Source organism: Meles meles, chromosome 5, assembly GCF_922984935.1.
Source record: "Meles meles chromosome 5, mMelMel3.1 paternal haplotype, whole genome shotgun sequence".
Taxonomy (NCBI): Eukaryota; Metazoa; Chordata; class Mammalia; order Carnivora; family Mustelidae; genus Meles; species Meles meles.
The window spans coordinates 109,630,234-109,643,039 of NC_060070.1; the positions used below are offsets into that span (position 1 = coordinate 109,630,234).

At 33.7% G+C, this 12,806-nt stretch overlaps 1 protein-coding gene across 1 annotated transcript in view; it reads right to left on the minus strand.

Moving 5' to 3' along the window:
* EYS (eyes shut homolog) overlaps positions 1 to 12,806 on the minus strand; it is a 1,714,887-nt gene that overhangs the window by 1,543,483 nt on the left and 158,598 nt on the right. The window contains 1 exon segment of the mRNA XM_046006082.1: positions 7,821 to 7,965. Coding sequence (XP_045862038.1) covers positions 7,821 to 7,965 — 145 coding nt within the window.

A 12,806-nucleotide genomic window follows, 5' to 3' on the forward strand; every position in this document is an offset into this window, starting at 1 on the left:
CATAAAGTAGTTCTTTAATTTAATATTGTTATAGTACTATCATTGCTACAGTGCTATCATTGTTTTACTTTAAAAGTTGTATCTTGGGCTCCTGGGTGGCTCAGTGGGTAAAAGCCTGTGCCTTCAGCTCTGGTCATGATCCCAGAGTGCTGGGATCAAGCCCCACATTGGACTCTCAGCTCAGCAGGGGCCTGCTTCCCCTCCTCTTTCTGACTACTTGTGATCTCTGTCTGGAAAATAAATAAATAAAATCTTTTAAAAATTTAAAAAAATAATAATTTTTTTTTTTTAAGATTTTATTTATTTGACAGAGATAACAAGCAGGCAGAGAGGCAGGCAGAGAGAGAGGAAGAGAAGCAGGCTCCCCGCCGAGCAGAGAGCCCGATGCGGGGCTCAATCCCAGGACCCTGAGATCATGACCTAAGCTGAAGGCAGAGTCTTAACCCACTGAGCCACCTAGGTGTCCCGACAGATATGTTTTTGTTCTTTTCAAATGCTATTTACCCTTAAACTACAGCTAATGTACTATAAATTCAATCTCTCAGTTTTCTCTGCATGTGTTTGTATGTCTAAGTGTTTGTACTTCAAAAAAAAATATTTATCCCTTATTGTTTGAAAGTGTAATCGTTTTCTACATGCAAGGGGTATTTATTGTAAAGTTTCTTAAATTGAAGATGTCCTGTTAAAATTTGCTTCCAAACTTAAATTAGCACTTATAAAAGAAGAAATAATTAGCATTTTATCACATATATTCTCTGTCTTCATATGTTTTACATAACAATATATGTATAATGATATATGCATATATATGCACATATTATTAGTTTTTTCTGAAATTTATGATTATATTGCACTTTATCAACCCAATCACATTAGTGTGCAGTTTTTATAAAAAACTAAGGATATTTTCTTTTCATTACTTCAGTAAAATTATCAAATTAGGAAATTAACTTGATATAATATTATTCATTATTACTGATGTAGGTGTGTAACATAATATTACACACAAAAATAACTTCAGCTTAATAGACATTAAGTTACAAGAATATCTACAACATACTTTAGAAAAATCTTTTGTACATATAAACAAATGACTAAGTAATGCCATAATTTCATGGAAAATCATATTTTTGTATAAATTATTTTGCCATTTCCATATTATATTAGTAAAATCACTTAGTAAAGAGATAGCAAAGGGGAGAACCTCTAAGACCTAATACATGACATATTTACCATTTTGGGGCCCTTGTCAATTAAATAGATCTGTAAAGAGATTTCACCCAATAGGAGTGAGTGACTTCTTTATAAAATATGTAGAATCCTGGATTCTTAGAAAAGTATTCATCAAAGTAAAAATTGCACCAGAATTATGCTAAGTGAAATAAGTCAGTCAGAGGAAGACAATTATCATATGATCTTACTGATATAAGGAATTTGAGAAACAAGACAGAATATCATAGGGGAAGGGAAGAAAAATGAAACAAGATGAAACCAGAGAGGGAGACAAACCATAAGAGACTCTTAATCTTAGGAAACAAACTGAGGGTTGCTGGAGGGGAGGAGGGTGGGAGGGGTGGGGTGGCTGAATGATGGTCATTGGGGAAGGTATGTGTTATGGTGAGTGCTGTGGATTGTGTAAGACTGATGAATCACAGACCTGTATCCCCGAAAAAAATTAATACATTATATATTAATTTTTAAATCTGCATTAGACAAAATTCAACAAGGAAGAAAGACTATTTAAGACCATTGCAGTAGGTGAGAGAAATGGAACTCAACTTTGCTGAAACAAGACAAGAACGATTTTAAGTGCTGGCATTAGCTAGAGGAAAAATACAGGATGAAATTAGGGGAGATACTTTTCAATGAAATGTGTAGAGCACATTGAGTTATTCTTGAGTTTGCAAAGGTTTTGTTTTGTTAGTAGGCCTTCTGTGTTTGCTAAGTGGTGCCCACTGAAGTTAGGCTCCTACTCTTTCACAGGATGTTTGCATTTACATCTCTCTGTCAAGGTTTATATCTCAAAGAAATAGTTCCCAGGTCCTTGAGAAAGATAGTTCCTGTGTCCTAAAACTGGCAAGAGGGAGAAAGTAGATCTGCATACATTTCAGAGAGACAGAAAAAGAATTTATAATTGCAAATTTTCTGAAGTAAATGCTCTAAACAAAAAGGAGGTCAGGGGTCTTTTGTCAATAAGAAGCCTATCTAAAATTCAGTTAAGGTGAGGGGAACATTAAGAATGCCTAGCTCATATTTTTAGCTAAATAAAAATATATTTGGTTGAATTAAAATCCAAATTTATACTGGCCTGGACCTAGTAAAAAATACGGAAATAGTTAAATTGGCTAAAGATCTTTCCTATTACAACTTTCAGTGTTCCTCTGTCTCCCCTATGTTGTTTTAAAAGCATCCTCTGTCCCCAGTAACTCATAATAATATAATAAATATAATAAAATCATAACTCATAATAATATATAATCTCATGACTTTTTGTAGCAAGAATGTAAAAAAAAAAAAAATGAACTCACTTATATTTATGTGCTTTCCTTCCAAAAGTGTTTCCATTTAAAAAGACCTGAAGAGAGGGCAGTTTTTAACACAAAGAAAGGAAAGAATACTTTTGGAATTTTAGTCTTTGATGATGAGAACTAAAATGAACCAAATTTCCTGTCCTATATTTAAAAATACTGAGAAAAATATATAAAAAATAACTTACTCTTTGCTCCATGAAATATTTTTCTTGGAAAGTACGACTGTGAACCAACTAAAATAAATTATTTACCAAGCATAACAGCTTGTTCATCAACTTCACTTTAAGATTCTCATCACATTCTGCCCACCAGTACAAAGCTTTATTAATGAACTCTAAGCAGTCCTTACAAGGACCCACCCCCTACAACTAAGGCTCTAAAGCATACAAACATCTTTCCATAAATTCTGCCTCTGAGACACTAGTAAGACTGACTGTATTAGGTGTTGTTTCCTATTATTGTGGTAAACCTAAAAGAATTAGTTTCTCTTGATCAACAGAATTGTTTTTGGAGGATCAGTCATGAACAAACACAAGATTCTGCAAAATACAATTAAAAAACCCTCACTATGGGGGCGCCTGGGTGGCTCAGTGGATTAAGCCGCTGCGTTCGGCTCAGGTCATGATCTCAGGGTCCTGGGATCGGGCCCCGCATCGGGCTCTCTGCTCCGCAGGGAGCCTGCTTCCTCCTCTCTCTCTGCCTGCCTCTCTGCCTACTTGTGATCTCTCTCTCTCTGTCAAATAAATAAATAAAATCTTAAAAAAAAAAAAAAACCCTCACTATGAAAGTTCATGACCCTAGACAGCAAACAGTGCATTACTCTGGGACCGTGGGACATTTCTCTCCTCTCCTCAGCTGTGACAGTGACATAGGTATAGTATCAGGTCTGAACTCCATCTTATTTTCATCAAATTCCCAAATGCTATTTTTTTCTTCTTCTTTTTTTTTTTTTAAAGATTTTGTTTATTTGACAGAGAGAGATCACAAGTAGATAGAGAGGCAGGCAGAGAGAGAGAGAGAGGGAAGCAGGCTCCCTGCTGAGCAGAGAGCCCGATGTGGGACTCGATCCCAGGACTCCGAGATCATGACCTGAGCCGAAGGCAGCGGCTTAACCCACTGAGCCACCCAGGTGCCCTATTTTTTTCTTCTTTTAAGAAAAATAAAATATTTTAGGATTCTTCGATTATGTGATCCAATTTGATCCAAAGAAAAAAGAAATTTCCTCACTACTCTGGAGAGTCTAAAAGAGTATTCTACTGGAAGAGGAAAAGCATAGCTCTCAGAATTTCATCATTCAGATGACCTAAATAAAAAATGAATTGAGAAAGTCACAGTAATCTACATTCCTTGAACAGAATTTTCCTTGCGTCACCTTTTCAAAATCTTGTAAACACTTTTGTCCAGCTCTCAGTTTGGACTGACTGCTCTTTGGTAGGTTTTGGTGACATGACATTGCACAGGCACCTACTAAGTTTTCATGGGGTCCTCTCAGTCTCATAGGCTTCAACAACACACATTCCTCCCTTCATATTGTTAAGTCAGGTACATATCTCTCTAATTGCTATAATTTCTCAAAGGATAATCTGAAATTGCAGGGGTCACTCTGGAGAAATTTTGACATGAACAAGATTGTTCATTTGACAGATACATTAGAACAAAAAAAAGAAAAAAAAAAAAAAAAGAAAAAAAAAAAAAAAAAAAAAAAAGAAAGACTCTCATGACGAGACTCTCCATCCCATGTGTCTAATAGAGAGATTACTCTGTTTAATGCACAAGAATCCCTCATCGTTTTCGTGCTTCTGGGATTAATAAACACTACATTTTTAATTATATGGCTCTATGGAATTATTAAGGATGTGAGTTATTGTTTAAACTGTTACCAGGTCACTAGGTTATTGTCCCAGATGCACCAAAGAATTGGATACCTGAGACCAGAAAGGGAAGATAGAGCTTACTGAGTAGATAAGTATAGTACACTTTCAAGATGTTTAAACTATCTGTAATAATAAGTTGTGTGTACATGTATGTGAATGTGTGTGAAAATGAACTTTTCTGCATTTAAGTCTCTCCTGCTCTTTGAAGATAGAAGATATTTAACCTTTGATAGTCATGTGTTTGCCTGAAGCTAGGTCTCTATTGTTTTTTCATTTTTGCTATTTCTTCCTTTCTTTTTCGGTTGGGAAATTTTAAAAATTAATTTATCAAAATAAATTTTCTATCAATACATGTACATTTAGTACTATTTTTCAGATAAACAGTCAAAAATGAAAGGAAAAGGACAATGATTAACTGTGTTTTATTTATACATTTTCCCTTTGCCAAAAATTTAACAAATCAGAAAATGTGTACCTGTGTTTGTAATATAATTAGTCTTTTAGATGAAAAGAAAATTATGCCCTTAGAATTCTGGCATAAAGTCAAAAGTCTTGCTTTTTAAAATATATGAACGCTGAGGTTTATTTACATTAAAAAGAGGTTATGTAATTTCCCAATTAATAAATGAATCTTTAGACAAATTAGAATGATTTAATATAACTTCTAAAGAACTATTTTATCATTGTTTCCTTAAATTGTTTATGATTACAAAAATACCCAATAGAAATAATTGAAATTTTAATAACTGATATCATTTAAGAAGGTTTTAATCTTGTCAATCCTTATTGATTCTACTATGTTTATGTACTGGAATGTTTTACTGATAATACTACAAATCAAAAGGTCTTAACATGGTAGTGTAAACTGCAATTTCCAAACCTTTGGTTAACATCAAGACCTTACACTGACATTAAATTGAATTAACAAATTATTATTGGATACCTGCACAAATATAATTTAAAGTTATCCTTTTTCCTTACAGAATGAAAACGAGGACATGCAAATGTTAAGTGATGTATATTTATGTTTATATATGTATATTTAGGTTTATTTTGCCTAACATAAAAGTTGTCAAAGTGATATAAAATGTGTGATCATGAAAAGATAAAATAACTAACAGTTACTGGATCGCTGTCTTTGTGTTTTCTCTTGAAGCTAAAAAAGCAAATATTAGTTATTTTATTAAGTTGGTAATTAAGGGCACCTGGGTGTGTCAATTGGTTATTGTTTGCCTTAGGCTCAGATCATGATCCCACGGTGTCCTGGGATCTAGGGTGGTTGGCTTCCTGCTAGGCAGGGAGTCTGCTTCTTCCTCTGCTCCTCCTCCCACTCAATCCCTTTCTCTCTCTCAAATAAATAAAATCTTAAAAAAAAAAATAAAGTTGGTAATTATTTTAAAAGAATACAGAGGAATAGAAATATGTATACAAGATGACTATGATTTGCTTGTTTTTTTTCCTAAGAGAAGGTATGCATTTACTTCAAAAGTAAATTTTTTTTTAATTTTTTTAAAATATTTTATTTATTTGACAGAGAGAAATCACAACTAGGCAGAGAGGCAGGCAGAGAGAGAGGAGGAAGCAGGTTCCCTACAGAGCAGAGAGCCCGATGTGGGGCTTGATCCCAGGACCCTGAGATCATGACCTGAGCCGAAGGCAAAGAGGCTTAACCCACTGAGCCACCCAGGTGCCCCATAAGTAAATTTAATATAATATGTAATGCTCTTTTATAGGCTGATAAAATTAAATATATCTTTTTTGTTAAAAGATTTTATTTATTTATTTGACAGACAGACCAGACAGAGATCACAAGTAGGCAGAGAGGTAGGCAGAGAGAGAGAGAAGCAGGCTCCCCACTGAGCAGAGAGCCCGATGCGGGGCTCTATCCCAGGACCCTGAGATCATGACCTGAGCCGAAGGCAGAGGCTTAACCCACTGAGCCACCCAGGCGCCCCTAAAATTAAATATATCTTAAAGATGAAAACTTTAATCATCTATGTGTATTGTTCTGTATCTCTGAATGGCTAAGTATATACATGTAAAAGTATATTAAGCTTAATACCAATGAATTTTTAAAAAATGAATAAATTTTAAAAATTTCAAAAATAATTATATAGTTGAGGCCGTAAGTGAAAATAAAAGTTCTGAGAATTTTGAAATCTATTTGCCTGTATTTGCAATGCCTTTCCAGCTGGTTCTTTTTTTTTTTTTTTTTTTTAAAGATTTATTTATTTATTTATTTGACAGACAGAGATCTCAAGTAGGCAGAGAGGCAGGCAGAGAGAGAAAGGAGGAAGCAGGCTCCCTGCTGAGCAGAGAGCCTGATGCGGGCATTCATCCCAGGACCCTGGGATCATGACCTGAGCTGAAGGCAGAGACTTTAATCCACTGAGCCACCCAGAAGCCCCTCTGGCTGGTTCTTTTTGAAGTAAACAGTGACTCATATTATATTTTATATGGTTAGCTCAGTGTTCTGGATTTATTCATAATAAAAAGGCTTTACTGAAAATTTTGTATGAAATATATACCAAACAAAGTTGGAATATGGTTTTTATTTCTATAAAATCAAATTAAGGTTGTGTCCAGATAAGAGAGGTTACACATATTCTGTTAATTCTCTAAACTTTTTGGAAAACTCCTTAATCTCTTTGACAAAAAGTTCCTTATTTATTTAAAATTAAGATTCTAAAATTTTTGTTTCTTACTGTTATTTGTTTGATAATATTGCCCAATTTGTATAAGATCGCGGTGAGATGGGGAAAATAAGGACTGTTCTCTGTCTTCTTGTCTTAGGCCCCATAATTGTAATTGTGCTAAAACTGCCCAGAGATTAGATATCACCTAGAAATTTATGTATATTCCAAAAGGCAATGGAAATGCTTTATGATCTTTCAACAAAAGAGTGACATAATCACATCTGTGTTCAAGAGGCTTTAATTGGTAAAGCAAATTGTAACATGAATAGAATACAAAGAGACTAGAGATAAAATGAAAGAACTTTTTATTACTGTCTATATTATAATATTATAAATACAAAAAGTAAAAGATGAAAGATTTCCAAGTAGATTGTTGAGAATTTGGTTCTGAGGTTATATTTAAGCTACACACATCTTGAACCTGGATGTGCAGCTTTAACAAATTTAGTTTTCTTTTTAAACCAGAAAATTATGAGTTAAAGAGACAAATCAGGGGACACCTGGCTGGCTCAGTTGGTTAAACATCTGCCTTTGGCTCAGATCATTATCCTAGGGTCCCGGGATGGAGTTCCACATCAGACTCCTTACTTGGCAGCGATCCTGCTTCTCTCTCTGCCTACCACTCCCCCTGTTTGGCTCTCTCTTTCACGTAATTAAGTAAATAAAATCTTAAAAAAAAAAATAAAAGAGACAAATCAGGAACAACCACATAAATGTACCTTACCTCTCTTGTTCTTTCACATAACAACCAACATACATAATCAGGGTCTTCAGATGGGTTAACATAGACTCCACCTTCAGTATAGTTTGCAGAGAGAAAAAAGTAGGCATCAACAGACACTTCACAATTTCCATCTTCAGATCCTTTCAAAGAGATGGAAAATTAAATAATCTTTCACAAACTTAAATTTACATAAATTATTAAAGACTAAATCATCAAATTACTTGGTAAGATCAATTTGAAAATGTCTACCACAAAATAAGCTTCTACATGTATAGAATATGAAATTTGAAAAAGACAAGTAGACTAAGGCTAAATCTTTGCATTTTAAAAATGAACTGAGAGGGGCGCCTGGGTGGCTCAGTGGGTTAAAGCCACTGCCTTCGGCTCAGGTCATGATCCTGGGGTCCTGGGATCGAGTCCCGCATCAGGCTCTCTGCTCAGCGGGGAGCCTGCTTTCTCCTCTCTCTCTCTGCCTGCTGCTCCGCCTGCTTGTGATCTCTGTCTGTCAAATAAATAAATAAAATATTAAAAAAAATGAACTGAGAAACAGAGCATCAAAACAAATAAATTTCCTATTAATATTATAAAGATGATTTAATAGGTAAAATATATTTTGCATTAAAAGAATTTTTTTCCTTTATATACTATATCTGCGTATGTAATTATCTCAAAAGATATTTGGAAAACATCCTTAAAACATTTATAATACGCAAACAATTAACAACTTGTCCTAGTCCTCTGATAAAAAGAAAAGGAGTGTGTTTATGTGGGGTGGGAAGGTGTCAGTAAAATATAGATATGCATACATATACATATATAATTTAGCTATTTTGCACTCTTTTAGATATAATATCTATAATACAATAAAAAATGAAGTTGCAAGAAAGCAAAAGAATGTGACCTATATTCAAGAGGAAAGAGTAAAAACAGATGACTTAGAATTATATAGACTGTAAAATATCTATAATAAATATGTTGAAGTATCTATAGAAAATTAATATAATTGGTAAACAGGGAAGTAGGAAATGAGAGTTTTGGATATGAAATGTAAACAAACAAACAAACAAAGATATCCCAGAATTGTGGAAAGGAACTAATTATGCTGAACTGAGAACCTGTGATGATTTTTTTTATTAATGGTGTAATATTCTCAGGTAGTAGAACAACACAGGAGACTGGATACAGTCTCTTTTAAGTATACCAAAACCTCCTAGTAAAGTGATCAATAAAATTTTTTATGTTGATAATATTTATCCACAGAATCCTAGAAAATAGTCGTGTTTTAGAATTTTAGGTTAACAAACCTAAAATCTAGTGTTTGTGAGACATGACTTCACAGAAAATATTATGTAAGCTATACAACTTACAACTGAATTATAAAGTAGAGATGGTTCACAAGCTGAAATCTCCCTGCTGTGTGCAAACATATTTAGATGTCTTATATGTAATTCCAGAAAAAAAGGAAGAAGGTAGGAAGCCTTGCAACATGTTCTAAAACTTTCAACCTTACCAGTGTAATTAAACTGCTAGTGATTTTAAGATTATAAAAATAATTATTATATTACTAATAAAATAATCAGTGGCTGAGATTATCAGCAGATCAGCCATGTGAGAAGAAAATATCAGTAAATTTAATGATGCCAGTAAGAATCATATCTTCAGTGTGCTGAGATAAAAATAACTCAAATATGGCTATCCTAGCCTATATAATCAATAAATGCTCCTTTCTATTTTGTGAAGGAGTTTAAATAGTATTAGATTTAACTCTTTATTGAATATTTGGGAGAACTTTGATAAAGGCAACATATTATCTTTATCTTTGTGGAAATGTATTTTAAACCTATTCAATTATTTTAGAGCTTATAGAAATATTCTGATTTTATATATATTATTGAATCAGTTCATCAACTAGTATTTTTCTGTGAATTTACCCATTTCATCTAAATTGTCTAATTTACAGGCACAGAGTTCTCTATAATGATGTGTTTGATTAAAATTTGTACCTGAGATATCATCCCTTCTTCCTCCCAAATCCTCAAAAAGGAGGTAATAATAAAAAAAAAAAAAAAAAAGGAGGTAATAAAAAATAAAACAAAAGTGTTAACTCACAAAGGTAATGAGAATGGGGCAACAGTGAGCAAATATTTTTTGAGCAAATATTTTCAATACATTTCAAGAAGTGAAAAAGATGGTGGAAACATGAAAAAATTAACAGAATGGCAATAGTCAAAAGGCAAAAGTATAATTAGAGGAGATACTTATAAAAAAACAAATTTATGTGCTTAGGAGATATTAGCAGATATTCTCAGGACTTAAACGTGCCTGAGAATGTAGTATTGGGTTCTGGCAACAGGGAGAGTAGTTGACATAACTCTTCTCTCAACTCACAAATCCAGATAATTATTCTGACCCACCACCCATCTCCCTGCTGGCCCACAAACAAATAATTTTCAAGGTTTATTCTCAGGAGAAAGAGGATCTTAGAGGCTCCTGTCAGGGATACCAAGCTCATTTGGATTCTGCCATTGAATGGTCAGCTGTCAATTTACAACCCTCCAATAGAGCTGCCAGTTATCAAAACCCATGTTCACATGGCAAGCTTCCAGTAAGTACTGCTAGGTCATCGCCATTAAATATGATTATTCAACATTTGGCAGAAAGATTTCAAATAAGAAAGAACAAACCATCATTAAAAATATTTACAAAGGGGATCCTGGGTGCCTCAGTGGGTTAAACCTTTGGCTCAGGTCATGATTTCAGGGTGCTGGAATCAAGCCCCACATTGGGCTCTCTGCTCAGCAGGAAGCCTTGTTCCCCATCTCTCCCTGCCTGCCACTCTGCCTACTTGTGATCTCTCTCTCTGTCAAATAAATAAGAAAAAAAATTTACAGAAACCAAGGCACTGAATGGAAGACAAAAATTTAAAACAAATCAAAACTATAATATTCTTAGAGTTACAAGAAAATTTGTTTTGTCTATATGAAAGAACAGAATGTCACAAAAATGTGCAATTTAGACAAGAGTAAAAATGTCTAGAAAAAGTACAAAAATAATAAAAAATTCAACACTAGTTTTCATATTTTTAATTGGAGTAATAGAGTAGAAAATAGGGCAAAATAAAAAGAAGTGGAAGAGATAAGAATTATGAGAAAATGAGATCAATTTAGGAGATGCAATATCAAATTTTTGGACTTAGAGGCACAGAAATAAGAAAGAGAAACGATAGATTATTGGTGAAATAATATAGAGACTACCCCAAAATTGAAAGGCACATGCTTCCACATAAAAGGGTTTATCAAGTGCTTACACATGAGCAAGAATAAAAATCATGAGAAAGTAAATTTGTGCAGCCGCTACGAAAATCAGTATGGAGATTCCTCAAAAAATTAAAAATAGAACTCTCAAATGGTCCCACAACTCCACTTCTGAGTATTTATTTTAAATTAACAAAAATACAAATTTAAAGAGATATATGCATTCCCATGTTCATTACAGAATTATTTACAATAGCTAGTCATGGGCAATCTAATTTTCCATCAGTGGCTAAATAGCACATATGGGCACACCACACACACACACACACAGACATACACACACACAAATATTATTTGGTCCTAATAAAGGATGAAAATCTTGCCATTTGCAACAACATAGATGGAACTTAAGGGCATTATGCTAAGTGAAATAAGTCAGACAGAGAAAGATATATATATAGTATAATTTTACTTGTATGTAGAATCTAAAAGGGAAGAAAAAACAAAAACTCATAGATACAGAAAACAGATTTGTGGTTGCCAGAAGTGGAGTGATGGATAGATAGAACACATGGTGGTGATCAAAAGGTACGAACTTCCAGTTAAAAAATAAATAGGTCCTGGGGATAGGATCAATGTACAGCCTGGTGATTATACTTAAGAATGTTGTATTATATATTTGAAAGTTGCTGAGAGAGTAAATCTTAAAAGTTCTTATTACAAGAAAAGAAATGTAACTATATGTGGTATGGGTTTTTTTAATAAAATTTTATTTTTTTTTAATTGACAGAGAGATCACAAGTAGGCAGAGAGGCAGGCAGAGAGAGAGGGGGAAGCAGGCTCTCTGCTGAGCAGAGAGCCCGATGTGGGGCTCAATCCCAGGACCCTGAGATCACAAACTGATCTGAAGGCAGAGGCTTAACCCACTGAGCCACCCAAGCACCCCTGCGGTGTGGATATTAACTAGACTTATTATGGTGTGGTATGGATATTAACTAGACTTATTATGGTGACTGTTTTGCAATACATACAAATACAGAATCCTTACATTATACGTTTGAAACTAATATAATGTTATATGGCAATTATTATCTTAATTTTAAAAATTTATAATTTGCAACGTAAGTCCCAAGATAGTGGAATTTCAGGACACTGGAGCAAAGAACAGAGAAAAAGGCTTCTAAGGAGATAACCACAAGTTGAATATAAAAAATCAAAAGGTAGCTTGTTATATACACAATTACATATTACAGCATGCTTTCCTTTCTTTTTCCTGTATCTCAGGGATTGCCATATCAATACAAGGAGTATTGTATAATCATTTTTACATTTGTGTTCATTCTTTTGCTTCAATAAACAATGATGCCAATTATAATCTTATATACATATTACTTAGCATGTAGATGGAAGCATGTGTGATGGGAAAGCTAAGTCAAACAGTATACACATTTATAATATATCTGATGGATATTGTGAAATGGTTTTGCTCAGATTTTATATTTCGCGAGCAATGTATAAAATATCTCAGATTTTTGCCATATTTATGAGAGAAAAAGTATGTATTTATGATGTTTTTAAAATTTGCTTTGTTCTCATTAAGAGTTGTAAGCTGGACATTTTCTCATATATTTAGGAATACTTATTATGCCTTCTGAACAGTTTTTGTTTGTTTTGCTGTTTGTCATCTTTTCTTGTCATGTAGTCAAAGGACTAGCCTTTTCTTTCTG